This window comes from Eumetopias jubatus, unplaced genomic scaffold, assembly GCF_037043125.1.
Source record: "Eumetopias jubatus isolate StellerSeaLion01/CBP00866 unplaced genomic scaffold, mEumJub1_p1.0 scaffold_6, whole genome shotgun sequence".
In the NCBI taxonomy this organism is placed as follows: domain Eukaryota; kingdom Metazoa; phylum Chordata; class Mammalia; order Carnivora; family Otariidae; genus Eumetopias; species Eumetopias jubatus.
Window position 1 is genome coordinate 82,814,388 of NW_028274812.1, and position 19,219 is coordinate 82,833,606.

Genomic DNA, 19,219 nt, shown 5'->3' on the forward strand with positions numbered 1-19,219 from the left:
TAAATAATCTAAGATAATTGCTTTAAAATTTATTGGTCATGGCCAACTGAGGTAAAACAAAGGAAGAACCGGTCTCTGACCACCACATCAATTCTAAATTCTCACAAAAAAAAAAAAAGAACCCAGCAGTGGTAATGAAGTCTCACTACAGAAGTAAATTGAGAAGGGGGCTAAGGCTCATATAGCTGCTTTAGTAAAAGCAGATGTTTCATATTTGCAAATAAATGGCTGCAAATAAGGCAGGTGTTTCATACTTGCAAAGCAATGAATGCAGGTCTCAAAGACCAATGACTAAGAAATCATAGGCCAAACACTAAAAGATTCACCAAACAACCCACCATAAACTAAGCTGCTAAAAATGAAATTAAAATAGCAATAATTTGGGACGCCTGGGTGACTCAGTCAGTTAAGCGGCTGCCTTCAGCTCCAGTCATGATCCCAGGGTCCTGGGATTGAGCCCTGCATCGGGCTCCCTACTTGGCGGGGAGACTGCTTCTCCCTCTCCCTCTGCCTGCCACGCCCCCTGCTTGTGCTCTCTCTCTCTCTCTCTGACAAATAAATAAATAAAATCTTAAAAAAAGAAATTGATAGTCTCTCACTTAAAAAAAATAGCAACAATTTATCATTAGATAGCAAGCATAAGCAGGAGCCAAAAATGTTTCCAATTCAAGGCATTATCAATGATTCTCTGGTAACCAAGCACTCTTCCTGAAAATTAAAGGATTCTACTACAGGCAGGGGACATCACACAGTATGAACTTTGCAGCACAGTTACATGGAGCCTGGAAACCATAAGCGTTTATAAAATGTTGAATTCAATCCCTAGGAAACTCTAGTAACAAAAAAAGTTTACTTTATGAATACCACATTTTAGAAGCATCAATAACTATAAGTAATTATTCATATTTAACTAACAAAACATGAGCATTGATGGTTTAAAATTATAGCTAATCTGCTCTTGCCATGTCCCAAACTTTCCTCCTTGAGCCCTTCCCCAGAAACCCCAGATCTGAGTATCTGATTTAAGCTACAATAAGACAAAGCATGTAAAATACAAGACACTATTTCATGGTGAGCTTTAAGACCTATAGTAAAAGAAATACAAACAACATTTAGGTGATGCCAGAATTTTGCTTTAATTTAAAGAACGGTGTTATGATGAACGGTGTTATAATATTCATATTTAAAACTGAAATACTATGGTACAGTAATTAAATATCTGATCTTGATCCAACACTGATCACGTGTCAGGAACTGTTCAAAGCCCTTTCAGGTATGAACTCAGGTAATTCTCACAACTCTAGGATGTAGATGCTATTTAGAGATAGCATCTTCAGAGATGAGGACACTGGAACTCAGAACATACCAAGTGCAAGGTCACCTGCAGCACCTTTACAAAGCGCAGCACCTTTACCTGGCAAGCCCTCAACAGACAAGAGGCATCACTCCATACTGCAGGCATGGGAAAAGGCTTTCTAACACCCAGTTTTTAAGAAAATATGTAATAAATAGGGCCACAAAAAATTCTTTTAAACTTTTCCATGGCAAAACACATATTAGCAAAGTTAAAGGACGATGAATTAGAAGAAAATATGTGCCACACACACAGATAAATGGCTACTGTCCCTAATATTAACATACAAATTATACATACATTTATATATTATTAGTTATTATTATATATAAGTTTAGAGAAAAAGAGTAAAATCCTACAAGAAAAAAAACAGACAAAAGACAAGAAACATTTCACAAAACAAAGAGAAATGGACTTCAATATATGGAAAAATGTTCAACTTCATAATAAGTGAAATGCAAATTAAAACTACATTGAGATACCATTTCTCACCCATCCTGCTAGCCAAGATTCAAAAGTCTGACCACCCATTCTGTTGGGAAGGCTGTAAGGACACCAAAACCTCGTTCAGTGCTCGAGGGAACTCAGAACGGTACAACTGCTGTGAAGGGAGTGTCTATACTTTTTGATCCAATAATCCCACTTCTAAGATTCTACACTGAAGATATACCTCCAACAATACAAAAAAACATATATGCAGAAGATAATAAGATTATTCATTGCAGCATTATTTGTAACTGCAAAAATACCGGAACTACCTAAATGCCCCCAAATTGGAAACTGGTTGACGTAAACGGTAGTACATACACACATTGGAGACCATGCAACTGTGAAAAAAAGTGAGGAATATCTTTCTGAACTCAGACAGAGTGATTTCCTGGATTCTCTGTTAAGTGAAAAAGGCAGAGTAAAATAGTATGTATAGTATTCTACCTTTTGTGTAAGAGAAAATAAGAAAATATAAATGCATATGTTAATTTCTACAGAGAGAGTGAGAAACTAGAAACTAATGAAGTTATCCACAAGGGGTTGGGAGAAGGGTTACAAGAGGGAGAGATACCCCTTCACATATACCTTTTAGAGTAAGCTGGGCTTTTGGAAGCATATTAATGTTCTCCATATTCAAAAAAGAAAACAAACAAGAATAGAAAAAAATGATAGGCATTATTAACACTAGTTCACTTCAACATGTTTTAGTTTTCATAAATCTTGGAAAAAAACACAACATATAATCTCTTCCTTTTTCAGAGGCAGTCAGGGTTCACAGAGAAGCAGAAAAACTTTCAAGTGTTTACAAAGGAAATTAGCAAAAGAGTCCAAGACATTCTTCTTCAATTTCCAATTCAGGACTAAATCCACCAGATAGCAGAGTTTAACTGTGAACTCAACCTGACAGGATACCGGAGGGGAAGGGAAGGCAGGAGAGAGAAGACAGGAGGGGACAGGAAGGGAGGGGAGGAGGGGAGGAGGGGAGGAGGGAAGGGGAGGGGGGAGAGGAGAGGAGAGGAGAGGGGAGGGCAGGGGAGGGGAGGGCAGGGGAGGGGAGGGCAGGGGAGAGAGAAGAAAAGAAAGCTTTCAGGGGGGCACCTGGGTGGCTCAGTCATTAAGCGTCTGCCTTCGGCTCAGGTCATGATCCCAGGGTCCTGGGATCGAGCCCCACATCGGGCTCCCTGCTCAGTGGGAAGCCTGCTTCTCCCTCTCCCACTCCCCCTGCTTGTGTTCCCTCTCTCGCTGTGTCTCTCTCTGTCAAATAAATAAAGTCTTAAAAAAAAAAGAAAAGAAAGAAAGCTTTCAGGACCCACCATCACTACAGGAAATGTCTCTGGGAAAAGAAGGACCAGCTTCTAAAGAGAGGACCATGTGCTCCAAGCCCCCAAATCACGTCAACAACTGCAGTTCCAAGTATGTTATTATAAAACCAGAGAGATGAGATCATGCAGATGAGATCAGTGCTTATGGAAATTACCCCTCAGGTGGCTGACCTCCAACAGTCCCCATTAATATCAACAACTAGCACCATTCCTCTATCAGGGGCTGCCAAGCCCAGAGGAGGGGGAGGACTCACAGACAATCTCCAGTTGTGGAGTACATTTCTTGAGCTGGCTTAGATGAAACTGAGATTCCACACCTCCAGCTCTGCTCCCATAGCAAAACAAAGGAGAGAATCAGAACCCAGAGAGAGGAACTTATATGACTCTCCCAGTAGGAACATCCTGTGAGGTTGCCTTCTTCACATAAATCAGCCACGAATCGTTGGAGAACTATCAGTGCTTCTCCTGCAAATCAACCATTCCATAAGCAGTAAAGGACACCGTTGACTAGGCTGTGATGTTTACTATTAATACAACAATTCAACAGTCAAGTGTAGTCACTTCAGTTGGAGATTTTTCATAATAGGTGAAAAAGGTAAAAATATGATTCTCTCCAAAAGTTTATGAGGAAATAAGAGTATTGCCCAAAGGTCACAGTTTCATGAATAGCTCTGGAGTTAGAAAGCAATAGTACAATAGAAATTAACAGACACTTCTGAATATTAAAATACAAAAGAAGTCAAGAGTCTGATAGGATAATGACCCATGAACTGTTGTTTATAAAGGGCCAGACAAGCTACACACTTCCTGGGTCATGAATTTTCTTTGGAATAGCCATGAATGTAAAATATTTATAATCTATCATAATAAAGATGAAAATACTATTCATAGAAAGACATAGAAAAAAATCCTGAACATAATTTGACTTGGTTTACCTCAAGTGTCAAAATTACATATAAGGAAAAGAAGTAAAATCAGCTCCTTGTGACTCTATCACTCACTTCCTCTGGTAAAAGGCTGATGAAAATAGTTCCTGTACTAAAAGAAAAGTAATCATCATCAACGTCCTTACTCTGTATGATATGGAATATGGAAAGCAAGAACTTACTTCCCCAGGTTTTTCAGTTTTTCAGTAATTTCACTACTGCCTCTAGCCATTCTTGTGATGACCCGAACAGCATCAGAATTCTGCAACCTGGGGGCACCTGGGTGGCTCAGTCAGTTAAGCATCTGCCTTCAGCTCAGGTCATGATCCCAGGGTCCTGGGATCCAGTCCCACGTCGGGCTCCCTGCTCAGCAGGGGATTCTGCTTCTCCCTCTCCCTTTTCCCCTCCCCACCCCCCACTCGTGTACTCTCTCTCGCCCACTCTCTCAAATAAATAAATAAAATCTTAAAAAAAAAGAATTCTGAAACTTATTTTTCCTGTTTTTATTTCAACAGAAAAAAAATATAACGTGTTTTCAACTAGGCTTGGTCTGAGTCTCACTTGAAAAATGGAGCCACAGGTTCCATTTTTAAATATTTGAGGAAAACAAGTGGTTTAAATCTCTAATTGACAGGATTTCCAGTCCTTATCAAAAACAGTTTTCGTTTTACAGTTCTATTTTTCTTTCTGACAGCAAAAGAGACTTCATTCAATGATGTAGTTGTTGTTTTGACCAAAAAAACAATGGGTTAGGTTACAAGGCTCCTGGGCCAAGCATGATTTAAGTAAAACAATGCTCTGTTCATAAATGACATTTAAATAATATAATCATGACTCATGCCAAAACCATTTTAATTTCTTAAAAAATAAAAACAACTACAGTATATTTAGAGTTTGGCAAATGTGATGGCAAAAGAAAAAACAGAGTCTCTGAAATGAGACACTGATTTCATAATGAAAAGCATTATACCAAGAAGCTTTTGTCCACGACTTTGAAATACAATGGAGTTCAACCGGTGAAATGACGTATTTGGGGGGGCGCCATCGTGTTGACTTCCATCAGCCACTTCACCTGCTCCGCTCAGAAGGTGAGCTGAAACCACTGGCCCCATTCCCTAGCTCCTAAGAAAAGCCAAGGCCAGGTAGAACTTTTAGTGTTTATAAACAATCCAGGAAGTACTTGAGACATGTTCTGGGCCCAACCCCCGCATCAGGATGATGAACTGGAGGCCCAAAGAAATGAATATTGACAGTAATTCATTCATCCAGTCTGTATTTATGGTGGTGCTTATATCGTGATACGATGGTGAAATGATTAAACACAGCCCCCACTGTCACGGAGCTTACCTTCTAGTGCAGGAGACACACACAATAATAGGCAAACGAGATAATTTTGATAATGTTAAGTGTGGTAAAGAAAATGAAATGAGGGGTGCCTGGGTGGCTCAGTCAGTTAAGCGTCTGCCTTCGGCTCAGGTCATGATCCCCGGGTCCTGGGATCGAGCCCTGCATCGGGCTCCCTGCTCAGCGAGAAGCCTGCTTTTCCCTCTGCCTGCCACTTCCCCTGCTTGTGCGCTCTCTCTCTCTCTCTTTGTCAAATAAATAAATAAAATATTTTTTTAAAAAAAGAAAAAGAGGGGCGCCTGGGTGGCTCAGTCATTAAGCGTCTGCCTTTGGCTCAGGTCATGATCCCAGGGTTCTGGGATCGAGCCCCACATCGGGCTCCCTGCTCAGCAGGAAGCCTGCTTCTCCCTCTCCCACTCCCCCTGCCTCTGTTCCCTCTCTCGCTGTCTCTCTCTGTCAAATAAATAAAATCTTTAAAAAAAAAAAAGAAAAAAAGAAAAAGAAAATGAAATGAGAGCTCCTTGGGGCGCCTGGGTGGCTCAGTTGTTAAGCATCTGCCTTCAGCTCAGGTCATGGTCCCAGGGTCCCGGGATCGAGACCCGCATCGGGCTCCCTGCTTGGCAGGAAGCCTGCTTCTCCCTCTCCCACTCCCCCTGCTTGTGTTCCCTCTCTCGCTGTGTCTCTTTCTGTCAAATAAATAAATAAAATCTTTAAAAAAAAAAAAAGAAAATGAAATGAGAGCTCCTAAAGGGAAGGGAAGGCCACTCTGAGGGAAACACCACTTAAACGATGAGAAGGAGCCAGCCATGGGAGGACCCCAGGAGAAGGAAGAGCGGGTTTAAGCCCTGAAGCACCATGGAGCTGGGAGTGCTCCAGATGGAGCCGAGGGGGAGCCAAGAAAGGGCAGCCTCAGTGAGGTGAGAGATGGAGGCCAAGGCCAGGTCACCCAGTGCAGAAACTATTAGAGAATTTTAAGCAAGTAAGTGACCTGATTTTAACATTTTCCAAAGATACCTTCTATTGGAATGCCTGGGTGGCTCAGTCAGTTAAGCGTCTGCCTTCCACTCAGGTCATGATCCCGGAGTCCCGGGATCAAGTCCCACATCAGGCTCCCTGCTCAGCGGGGAGCCTGCTTCTCCCTCTGCCTGCCGCTCCCCCTGCTTGTGCTCGCTCTCTCTCTGACAAATAAATAAATAAAATCTTAAAAAACAAATGTCCCTTTTATTATATGTGGAGGCTGTATTGAAGGGGAGAGGACAGTGAAGCAGAGAGTTTTCTAAGAGGAAGCCCCTGGAGTTGTCCAGCTGAGCAATGACGGTGTGCGAGTGGAAGGATTCACCACGGGATGGAAAGAGCGAAGAACCTCCCATTTGTTTCTGAGGCAGATGGACAGGGTTTACTTGCTGACTGTGGACCCTAACTCCCCGGTCAGATGCAACTAACTGTATACACTATAGCTAACAGTTACTGGGCATTTACTGTGTTAAAGTGCTAAAATATCTTATTTCATCTTCAAAACAGCCCCCATGAAGTTGGTACTTTATTACCCCTATCTTACAGGTGGGAAAACAGGCCCAAAGCAGGAGGCAGGACTCAGAGCCTGGGTGTGACCACCTCCATAGCTGGCACTGTAACCGGAAGGTTCTGTCCCCCAAGGTGGGCTGGCCTACCTCACAGAAGTAGTGCTCTTCATGCCTCTGGGAGCTTGCAAGACTATGTGGCCTTTAGAGAACCATGCTTGTTCTGCCTTCTGGCCCTCTACACCTTCTAACAACCAGCACTTGTGAGGAAGGCTCCCAAGCATCAAGGAGATGCAGCCCCGCCCCACCCCGCCCCCTCCCACCCCCCGGCCGAGGATGGCTTTGAAATACTGCAGATTGGCGCTCAGCCTGGCTAGGGCTGGCCTGAGGGACCAGCACTCCTTTTGAGGAAAAAAAAAAAAATAGATACCGAGGATTTTTTTCATTTTTTAGGAACCTCTGCTAACCAGAGCAAAGTATCTAGAACACAACTCAACTTATCTTTAAGGGATGATTTTATCATTTTATCAGTCCTTAAATGGTTCAAACTAGAAAATTCACTTTTTTTTATAGCACTGATATTTGACTAGCGAACATTACAATTCATACAGCATATAAAATATGGAATTATGGGGCACTTTCTAAAATATTTTACTTTATTTTATTAAATTAGCCCAAAGAATGTGTATCAAATTATAAAGCAACAGTATAGTTCCTACCTACTTTCTACTTGAAGCCAGTCGCACTGAATTTTGAATACAAGTCAGAATCTTGTTTTTAAAAGGTGCCGTTAAATTATAACAATCCGAAATATTTTTCATCTCCTTAAGTATAACCATTATGGCAATGTGTAAAATCTCATTTTTCTTTTTAGCATGGCACACACTGTACCACAGAGGGCACTCGATACCACTTCTTAAGCCTAATTACAATAGAACTTGAAAAAAGCAGCTCTTGTATTTGTGTTTAAATATGACTGATCCACAAATATATGTATGAAGAAGGATAATCTTAAATAGCTCTGTATGCAAAGTACCAATTGGTAGATCTCTGAGAACTTCCTGAAGACCTAACCACATCCCAGTCATGCAGGGCCTGGCTCTAATCTGAGGGAAAATACACCACTCTCTCCCTCCCCACAGCAACACTCAGTTCACACTCAGCTCCGATTCCAATCGCTGGTCTCCCTCAGTTTGTCCTCTCCTGCAGCACATGGTTCCTGACTCACAACCCCCTTCCTCCCTTCCAGATCTTATCTCTGCCAGCCTACCCTACGGAGAGCTTTGGACCCTGACCAGCTCATCCTCTTGGGATTCCACATCTTAGAGCTCACTGTGGTCTAACCTGACACTTCAGATTCTAACCTTTGCTGTCTCCTTCCCTATAAGAGCCCATGCTCCCCCTTTACTATTTTATCAGAAGCCCCATTGAGACCTCCTGCACACTGGCCAAGTTCAATCATCTTGGCCAATTCCTGGACCTTTTCCATCCTAAGCTTATGGCTTTTAACAACCTAAAAATGTTGCAAAGTAAACTTATCCCATATCGATCTGAGGAAGAACATGAATTCCAGAACCAGATCACCTGGGAGTAATCATGGGTAAGTTATATAACCTCCCTGTGCCTCAGTTTCCTCATCTGTAAAATGGAAATAATATCAGTACACCCATCTCCTAGGGTTTTTGTAAGAATTAAGTGAAAACATAGGGCGCCTGGGTGGCACAGTCAGTTAAGCATCTGACTCTTGGTTTCAGCTCAGGTCATGACTCAGGGTCGTGAGATCCAGCCCTGCATAGGGCTCCATGCTCAGTGCAGAGTCTGCTTAAGATTCTACCTCCCTCTCTCTCTGCCCCTCCCCCCATCGTGCACACACTCATGCACACTCGCTTGCGTGTGTTCTCTCTCTCTCTCAAATAAATAAATAAATAGGTAATTTTAAGGAGGGAAAAAAAGAACTAAATGAAAATATTTGTAAAGCCTTTAAACAGGGTTCCTTATTACCATTGTAACATAAAATTTAGTTTAGGATAAACAAGTCCTTACATAATGAGGGAACCTGGAAGAAAAGCTCACATCAAAATAGTGTCTTTAAGCTTTCTAATTCTTAACTGTGGAGAAGTTTTAGCAAAACCACCAACAGCTTGCCTCGATTTGCATTTAACCCATTCCTTCCAAAAAAATAAATAAATAAAACACTTAGGAGTTGGGAAGTGTTGACTTGATTTTTAGATTATACTGAACAAGGGTAGGTTTTTTTTAGCATTTTGCATAAACCATTCTAATCCTCATGAGTTTGAGGGGCAGCAGGTATCCCAAACTGTGTAGACAGATAAACTCAGCCACAAAGAGATTTTGCTAGAAGTCCCCTAACATGGAAGCACAAAACTGAGCCTGTAACTTTGGGTGGCTGGCTTCTGGAGTATTTGAGGAAATCAAACTTACGTTATTATTATTAAAAATGTTGTTTTTGTCTAAGTATGGACATTAAGCACATGAACTCTGGGGTGAGGCAGTGAGTTCAAATCCCAGCTCTGCCACTCACTTGCTATGTGACCCTGGGCAAGTTAATTAACTTTTCTGTGTCTCAGTTTCCTCATCTGTAAAAACAGGAGGGCAATACTAACACTATTAGCATTAAATGAGACATTAGGTATAAAGTGCTTCGAACACTGCCTGGCACATATAAGCGCTCAGCTAATGACAACTGTTGTTATTTGCAAGGTGTAGACACAAAGCATCTGGTGTCTGTGAACAGTATCAGCCTCTCTAGGAGTCAGGGGACAGTAACCACCAGTGTGGCATCTTCTGATGCCCTCCTGTGCCCTCCTAACTCCCACCTACCTGACACTTTAAATGCACTGACAAGGTACCCACCCCATGATGGCCCAAGTGTGTCTGTACAGATTACTCCCAGGTGATCTGGTTCTGGAATTCAGAACTGTCTTCCCTGAACAGGGAATTCCTTGAGAAGAAACGCCCTGACCTCCTCTGTTTCCTCAGCCACAGAGCTGACGCCGGCACCAACAGATACTCCATAAATGTGTAATGAATAAATGAACACTCAGTCCTCTAGATTTTTTGGTAGCTTTAAATGTCAGGTCCCTTCTTAAAATACAAACCCCTCTAGACACTAACTCCTTAACATGTTAGCAGCAATTAGTGACAATTAGCTGCAGGAAGAAGGGTGACAGCTTCCCACGGCTTGTACTTGTAGCACATTTCAACACCATCTAGTCCTACAATCACACAGCAAAGACAAATCGGTCTATACTGAAATAAGGTCTAGAGTGGACTCTCCTCAAAAAAAAAAAAAAGAAAGAAAGAAAAATTTACAGATGAAAGTATATTTCTAAAATGCTTACCTTGCCTCATAAATGAAAGGGCTTTTTCTTTTAAGTTTTCTGTCAGTTGTCTCTTTTTAGTCAGGTAATCCAAAACATAAATATTGGGAGCAAAATTTATCATGTTCTGTTCACCACAGCCATAAGGCATCCGAATCAATGAGGCTAAGCCATTGATGGAAGAACCAAGGATATCTCCTGAAAGCACAAGATATTCGATACAATCAGCAAATAGTCCTGGTGCCCAGAAGACTTCTGCAGAGTCCAGAAGGTGGCTGACATTGAAGCGATGATTATTCCACTGCTTGGAACAGACGACAGACTTTACGTCAAGCTCTTAGGAAGACTGATCAAATAAATAGCTGACAGCACAGTGGCACCAAACTCAGAGATGATGGGACAAATCAGACTTTTAGCTCAGGTGAAGATGGGGCATATGCTAGGCAAAAAAATAAGCTTAAAAAATCATTCTTCAACAAAAATGTCAGGAATTGACCATTAGGAAACCATCATTTTTATATAGGAAAGAAATGTTTTATTAGTAGTATTCTTCACCTAACTAGAACTTCACTCTGATTTCTTACTAATACACTACAAACACTTGAGAAATGATTTTTTTTCACTCTGATTTCTTACTAATACACTACAAACACTTGAGAAATGATTTTTTTTTTTAAGGGCAAGGATTGTCATATTTTTCAATGTGTTCTCTTTAGCAAAAACAAAGTAGAATTAACACATAAAAGTATTTCAATGAATTTCAGGATCAAAAAGGATTAGGAATATTCTTCAAAGTTAGTAATATACAATTAAACAACATTCCTGTTTAAAAGACACCTCGAGGCGCCTGGGTGGCTCAGTCGTTAAGCGTCTGCCTTCGGCTCAGGTCATGATCCCAGGGTCCTGGGATCGGGCCCCGCATCGGGCTCCCTGCTCAGTGGGAAGCCTGCTTCTCCCTCTCCCACTCCCCCTGCTTGTGTTCCCTCTCTCACTGTGTCTCTCTCTGTGTCAAATAAATAAATAAAATCTTAAAAAATAATAATAAATAATAAAAGACACCTCTAGGGGCGCCTGGGTGGCTCAGGTCATGATCCCAGGGTCCTGGGATCCAGTCCCGCATCAGGCTCCCTGCTCAGCGGGAAGCCTGCTTCTCCCTCTCCCACTCCCCCTGCTTGTGTTCCCTCTCTTGCTGTGTCTCTGTAAAATAAATTAATAAAATCTTTTAAAAATAAATAAATAAATAAATAAAAAGAAGACACCTCTACCCACATTCTAACACTATGACTCAGGGAAACAAGTAAAACTTCAGAAATACAGGGGCTGAGTTCTAATTCTGACCCCACTGTGAGGGGCGCCTGGGTGTTCTCAGTCAGTTAAGCCTTTGCCTTAAGTGTCTGCCTTCAGGCTCAGGTCATGATCCCGGAGTCCTGGGATCAAGTTCCGCATCAGGTTCCCCACTCAGCTGGGCGTCTGCTTCTCCCTCTGCTGCTCCCCCTGCTTGTGCTCTCTCTCTCACACACACAAATAAATAAATAAAATCTTTAAAAAAAAAAATCAACCCTCAAGAGTGTTTCAATAACCAAAGATAGACTCATTCCAATGTAAGGAGTGGTGGAATACATTTGAAATTCAAGGCTTCTTCCCTGTGTGTGTGTGTACTGGATCCCCCCATGTGTATGCTGCACCTCCCAGCATCCCAACACTATGGGAGAATTCATTCCCCTGAGTAGAGAGCTTATTTAATTCTTCTTAAGAATTATACCTAAGGCTCCCAAAAGGTCCTCTACAGAGGGACTGGTTGGTTGAGTTATAATGGGGAGCATTACACCTATGAGTATAATGAGAAGATTTAAAAGAATCTCTAAAAAAGTGCCTTAGGTCCTGACATCTTGAAAACCTAACAAACTATTTAGATTCACTAATCTTCATTAATCTAAATATTTCCTTCAGTTATTTGTGAAGCACAGCTATATAAACAAATCATTTGTGTGGAAGCTATATTTAACAATTGACAAAAAAATAATTTTGGGTTGCCAAAGGTGATTAGGAGAGGGTGAAGTCATTGGGTTGCTTCCTGCTGTAAAGGTTATCTGCCTCCCTCACAGACAACTGCTCTAGGCAACAGTACTCAACCTTTGGTCATCAGAAGCACTTGTGAAACCTTTTCAAAATATACACACCCTAGCCAGAGCTTAAGAAATTCTGATTCTGATTGCGCCTGGATGGCTCAGTCGTTAGGCGTCTGCCTTCAGCCCAGGTCGTGATCCCCAAGTCAGGCTCCTTGCTCAGCAGGAGGCCTGTTTCTCCCTCTCCCACTCCCCCTGCTTGTGTTCCCTCTCTCGCTGTGTCTCTCTCTGTCAAATAAATAAATAAATAATCTAAAAAAAAAAAAAAGAAAAGAAATTCTGATTGTGTAGGTTGAAAGTGGAACCTGTGTTTTTACAAAGCTCCATAGAAGATTGTGATTTGTACCCGAGGTCGAGAGCCACGGAGGACAGAAGCTCTGCTCTTAGAAATAATCCCTCCCTCCAGCCACATTATAGTGGGTCCTGCTACCCAAAGAGTGGTCTATCCACCGGAAACATCAGCATCAACTGGGAACTTGTTAGAAATACACAACCCAAGGCCCCACCCCAGGCCTACTACACCAGCATCTTCCTTTAAATGAGATGCCCACATGATTCAATGCACACTGCAATTAAGAACTGGCCTAGGACACATATCTGCTAGTCTTTCTATTGTAATCATCAGTTGGTACCAACTAAAAATTTTTGCAACCTCTTCTCATTAGGACTAAATAAGAAAATACACCTATAAATAGATTTAAAAGTACATGTATAGTCATATACTAATAAACCAGTAGTGATGGTGATATACTGATATTCTTACCAATTGCAGTGATCTGAACTCGTTCACTACCACTCACTGTGTTGGGAGGAAATGAGAAACTCAAAGTTTTCAGGGAAGTTTGTAACTTGTTGTCAGTCAAGTCTAACAAGATAGATTGTGAAAATGATTTTTCTATTCCTTCAGCCTGTTGGAAAAAAAGGAACACGATTAACATCATCTCTACTCATCTGTTTACAAAGAACTTTATGCAAATAAGATAAACATCTTGCCTGTTGTGTCCGCAGTATGTGTACAATTAGATAAATACTTACTGTTTTTGATTCCTGCTTCAAATCTGTTAATAAATGTTTACTTTCTAGTTAAAGTAAACAAAACATTTCATGAAATGGCAATTGAAATGACAAAGGAGAAGATGCAAAGGTGATGAGAAAAACCCTCTGAGGTAAATCATATTATTATCCAAAGAGAGATTAAATATCTTGTCCAAAGTCACACTTGACAGAGCTGGGATTTGAACCTAGGGCTGTCTCCCCCCAGAACACAAGTGTTCATCCACTAGGCGGAGTTGTCTTTTTCTGCATAAGACCTTCTCTAAAAAAAAAAAAAAAAAAAAATCTACAAAATCTCTTCTAACTGTATTGAGGAATTCCAAAATTCAAAATCTACATATCAACTTGGCATGATTTAACAGGACCCCAATGTAACAGTTGCTAAATGTAATTGACGGCAAAAGAGATTTGCTATATGGGCATACCATAAAGTTAAAGAGGAAATTGGCAATTACTTCCAAAACATACTATATATCTTTACATACAGATGAGAAAACAATCAGACAATACCAGGAGGATGGAGGAGATGACCTACTAGATCTTGCCAACAAATTTAACCAAGAGAAAAACCATCTTTTGTTTCATTTCAATTATGGATTTCTGTTTCACTTATTCAAGACTTCAAATATTTACCTTTACTAAAATCCTCTGGGTGACAGCATCAGAAGCAGCAGGTGAAATGGCTGTGACTGTGATAGGAATTTCCCCCAGATGCGTGGGCTTGACCGGGAAAAGAACAGTTGCCCCATCCTCACTGGGGACCAGAATGGTCTGCTGGTGTCCTGTGGCATTTATTTCATTTGAAGCCATTAGAATATCAAATTTGTCACTTTTCTCAATGATTACTTTAACCTGGAAGGAAAATTATCAAAAGTTTTATATAATAAATGCTCCTCAGGAAAGTGTTGTTTTATCACCACGTTAAGTACTGTGAGGTGCAAGACTAGAGAAAGATGAGACAGAGATGCAGCCAAGGACAGGATGAGAGCATTATCAGGGAAAACTTCATTTCTCTATGCTCTCCTCCTCCACTCCTTGCCAACCGCAAGGAGCACAGAATGCCAGTGAGAAGAAGCAACACCTTCTAGATGCAAGGGGACTAGGAAAAAGTACAGGCAGGCAGGAAAGAGAAAGACCTGCCTCAGAGACAGCAAGGAAGTCATGCGCCTAAAGCGGAAAACCTGTGCTGGGAATGAAGAGAATGTATAGATGCTAATACTATCCTTAGACATTAATAAGTAGAAGAAATCGTATGTTTATTTTCAGTCTCTCAGAAATGTATAAAATGTTTAGATTCCCAGATACCCAAACATTAACAACCCAAGCCCTGTGCGTTTTCTCCATTCTTTCCTGAAGTGTGAATGGTTAACAAAACCTTTAATATATTACCTCAGTGGCATCTTTCAAATAATTGAATATGGTTACTTCCAAAGCAAATTCTTCACCTCTGATAACAGAGTAGGGAAGATTCAAAAAAATGAAAAATGGTTGGAAGGCTTGTAGCTGGAAAGAACACAATGAATACATATTTTATTCAAGTCAAAATACTTCACACTTCATGTAATTAAAAGCACATCTCACAAAACCTGTGAAGCTTATAATTCCACAAAGAAATGTCCACTTGCCTATCAAAGGAAAACAAACAGCCAACTTAGCCCAAGTCAGTGATGATAAATTGATGTGCTTTATGTTATTTAACTACATTTTATTAAGTGCCTACTAGGATCCAGGGACTTTATTTTTTTATCATTTTATTTTATTTTCATCATGATGCATGTACTCTTTAATCCCCACCCCTACTTCCCCCATCCCCCCACCCATCTCCCCTCTGGTAACCATCCGTTTGTTCTATAGTTAAGAGACTGTTTCTTGGTTGTCTTTTTTTTTTCCTTTGTTCATTTGTTTTGTCTCTTACATTCCACATATAAGTGAGATCATATGGTATTTGCCTTTCTCTGACCAATTTATTTTGCTTTAGCATTATACTCTCTAGCTCTATGCATGTTTCTGCAATGGCAAGATTTCATTCTTTTTATGGCTGAATAATATTCCACATTATTATCATGTATATACCACATCTCCTTTATCCATTCATCTATTGGTGGACACTTGGGCTGCTTCCATAGTTCGGCTATTGTTGATAACGCTACATGGGGGTGCATGTAACCCTTTGATTTAGTGTTTTTGTATTTTGGGGGTAAATATCCAATAATGTGATTCCTGGATCATAGGGTAGTTCTATTTTTAGTCTTTTGAGGAACCTCCATACTGTTTTCCACAGTGGCTACACCAATTTTCATTCCCACCAACAATGCAAGAGGGTTCCTTTTTCTCCACATCCTCACCAAGACTTGTTGTTTCTTGTGTTTTTGGTTTTAGCCATTCTGACAGGTGTGAGGTGATATCTCATTGCAGTTTTGATTTGCATTTCCCTGATGATCTGTGATGTTGGGAATCTTTTCACGTGTCTGTTGGCCATCTGTATGTCTTCTTGGGAGAAATGTCTGTTCATGTCCTCTGCCCATTTTTTTAATTGGATTATTTGGTTTTGAGGTACAGAGTTTATCAGTTCTTTATAGATTTTGGATACTAAACCTTTATCGGATATGTTATTTGCAAATCTCTTCTCCCATTCAGTGGGTTGCCTTTTAGTTTTGTTGATGTTTCCTTCACTGTGCAGAAACTTTTTACTTTGATGTAGTCCCAACAGTTTATAGGTACTTTACACAAATTATTTCACTTAATCCATACAACTCCTATGAGGCAGGTTCTATGTTCATATTTTACAGAAAAGAAATCTGAAGTTCAGAGATCTCTGTATCTAGGACAAGGTCACATCACTAGTAAATGAAGGAACCAGAAAAGGACCCCAGCATGTCTGATGCCAAAGCCAAGCTCCTCACCTACTACACTATTATGACTCCAGCCATCTGCTTTAAAAGCCACTGGCCAAATCCAACAGGCCCTGTTTGAGACTTAAGTCTAGATGGAAAGTCTAGATGATGTTCTGCTTACTACCTTCTAACATATATATGCGCATGTACTTTCTCATCGGTGACCCAATTCTGAGATTGTTGGCCAAATCCTACAGGGAAGCTGAACTGCTACCCTGCCTCTGAAAATAAAACTTTATTAGTTTAGGCCAATGGCTGTCACTGGCAGCAATAATTCCCCCTAGAGGTTTACTTAGACATTTGTGGCAGTGCCTTAGATTGTCACAATGACTGAAGGGTAGGGGGTGAAAGTCTGTGATGCTCTGGACAGTCCCAGAGGATGAAAAATTGTCCCACATCCCTCTTGATTCTTGAATGTCTCTTCAGACATTCCTGTAAAGTACCTGCTTATAATGACCTGAACTTACAACCTAATTCCAACTTATATATAAACCCAAAGCATTTTTCAATACACAGTAAATTTTTCACAAATAGAACTATTTCATCAATCAACAGAAGACCGCACTTTGTTTAGTTTGTAACTCTACCAAAAGTTGTTCATGGTTTCAAAGACCGACATCACCACAGGCAGTACCACTGACAGTTTCTGAGTTGCTAAAACAATACGTGTATATCAAACTTCACTTGCAGCTGTTACACACAGGGTGATTCTATGCATGGACTAAATACTTAAAGATATATGTCTTCTAGTACAGCTATGTCTGACCACTTATATAGTGTGTTATATACTATTTTACTACACATTACTTCCCTTTTATTTCTCCTTACTATTTCACTTAAGGCATCATATTGATTTTTTAATTGAATATATAGGTACACCATATTTTCTATCAATTGCATTCCAGATGGTAAAGGGGAAAACAAAATATCTGTTATGAAAAGGGGGCTTCAGGTATGACAGAGGTGAGAGCTACTGGTCTAAGACCAAACATTCTCATTATATTCCTCTTGCAAGCGACAGGTTTAGGAAGTAACATGTGATGCAATTTGACCAGAAATGGGAAGGCATGTCTGCTAGGGTACATCTTGAGAAGGTCTGCCCATCCTCTCCAGAGGGAATACACAGAAACTCTCTCTCTTCTGGCCTTTGGAAATAGCTGGATTCATTCAATAATGAAGTTTTTATCCAAATCTTCATATGGACGTAGCACATTTAGGAGTTTAATACAGCTCACATTTTAAAGTATGAAACCGATGAAAAACAAAAAGGAAAAGCCAAGGAATCTCTAAACACTAATCAACATCATAAGCAATCATTTTTTAAAAATCCATTGAAGTGTTCACACTTCCTTTGCTCTGGGCACTTTAACATTTGTAAGCAGGTCTTTAATATACTACCTCCACTGGAGTACTTGTTAGTCCAAGACCTAAGTCTTCAGAGATCACAAAAGCAGTGGCTACCCAAGAAGTGATAGAATCAGGCACAGTAACTTCAAATTCTTGGTAAAGCCTAGAACTGAAGTCAAGATAAAAATAAAAATCATAACACACCAAGGACTGACATATTTCAAAAAAGTCAACATAACCTAAACTATTTTTAGAAGTTTCAATTTTCCAAATTATTTACATATCTAAATTTTTTTAAGTAAGCATTAAACAGTAGTAAGGCCAAAACACTGCATCCTGACCCATATTCCACTAAAAGCTTTCTATAATGTTTATACCTTTAGAATGACCATTATTATCATAAATGTTGTATATAGATAACAAATATCTACTTTCAAATTTAACTCAATTTATTTCTGTCAATTTGCATAAAAGTTTCCCTCTGTATCTCGGTCAATGTCATTTTTTTTTGAGGTTTGATTCGTGTCTTATTTCAAGTTTACACAAATGGCGGACTATAAAATATGTGAAGATTTCATGATTCATCTGCTCAGTCATCAGGCCAGATAGCTCAGGGTTTGTCAATTAAGCCAAATCCTCCCACCACCTGCACTCCTTCCTGTGGCTCACAGGGATGTCTGACAAGGAGCCACAAGGTAGAGAGAGTAAGTGCTTCCCACCCCAAGGCAATAAGCGTACTCTCAGCACTTTTATCAAACAAAAACCATGAAACTTCAAGGAAGTTAAAAACACCCTTCATTAGAAGAAGGTCGATCCTCTCCTTAATGACACTCTCACTGCCCCAGTTTGCATGCGGCTTTATTAAACACTACATATTTAAATACAATAAATATCATTCTAAAATGAAAACCTCTTGGTCTACTTCGTTGTTCAACACAATAGGTTTGTACCTCAACACTAGCAAGAACACAAAACTTATTTAAAACCAACACTAAACAAAATAGGTATAAGCAAAGAACATTATAAATCTTTACCCCATGTTGGTGTCTAGCCAAATCCAAGTCTCTGGAAAATGCTTTCTGATACGTGGGTTGCTAACCGAAGAGAAGTCATGAAAATCTACCAAGTATCCTTCTGTTTCCTCCGCAAACCTCTCAGCAAATTCTACGCTGTCATCTAAAAATCAACATTGACAACTGTTAGGAAAAAAGTCACTGTAGAGGACGATTGTACTCTTAGTCCGGAGAACCGCAACACCTCTCAGCTGAATGGGACTTCAGAGTTCATCTTATTCAACCGTCTCATTTTACAGCTAAGATACCTGAGACCCCTTGAAGTCAAGTGACTTACCCAAGGCTCTGAAGCCAGTTACGGCAGCACCAAAACTAAAAAAAAAAAAAAAAAAAAAAAAAATGTTCCTTGCCTGTACAACCAATACCTGAAAAACTACTTACAGTGCAGTTGCTAAAAAACAAGTTAAATCACATTTTTAAAGTTCCCTCC

The 19,219-nt window shown here is 40.2% G+C and overlaps 1 protein-coding gene across 1 annotated transcript in view; it reads right to left on the reverse strand.

The window, feature by feature from the left end:
* The window catches only part of CD109 (CD109 molecule), a 123,489-nt gene that overhangs the window by 22,725 nt on the left and 81,545 nt on the right, over positions 1 to 19,219 (reverse strand). The window contains exons 18-23 of the mRNA XM_028097760.2: positions 18,751 to 18,892; positions 17,768 to 17,885; positions 14,865 to 14,978; positions 14,109 to 14,327; positions 13,186 to 13,330; positions 10,318 to 10,494 (exon numbers count right to left, since the gene is read on the reverse strand). Of these exons, the coding sequence (XP_027953561.1) occupies positions 10,318 to 10,494; positions 13,186 to 13,330; positions 14,109 to 14,327; positions 14,865 to 14,978; positions 17,768 to 17,885; positions 18,751 to 18,892 (915 nt within the window). The remainder of the gene's footprint in view (positions 1 to 10,317; positions 10,495 to 13,185; positions 13,331 to 14,108; positions 14,328 to 14,864; positions 14,979 to 17,767; positions 17,886 to 18,750; positions 18,893 to 19,219) is intronic.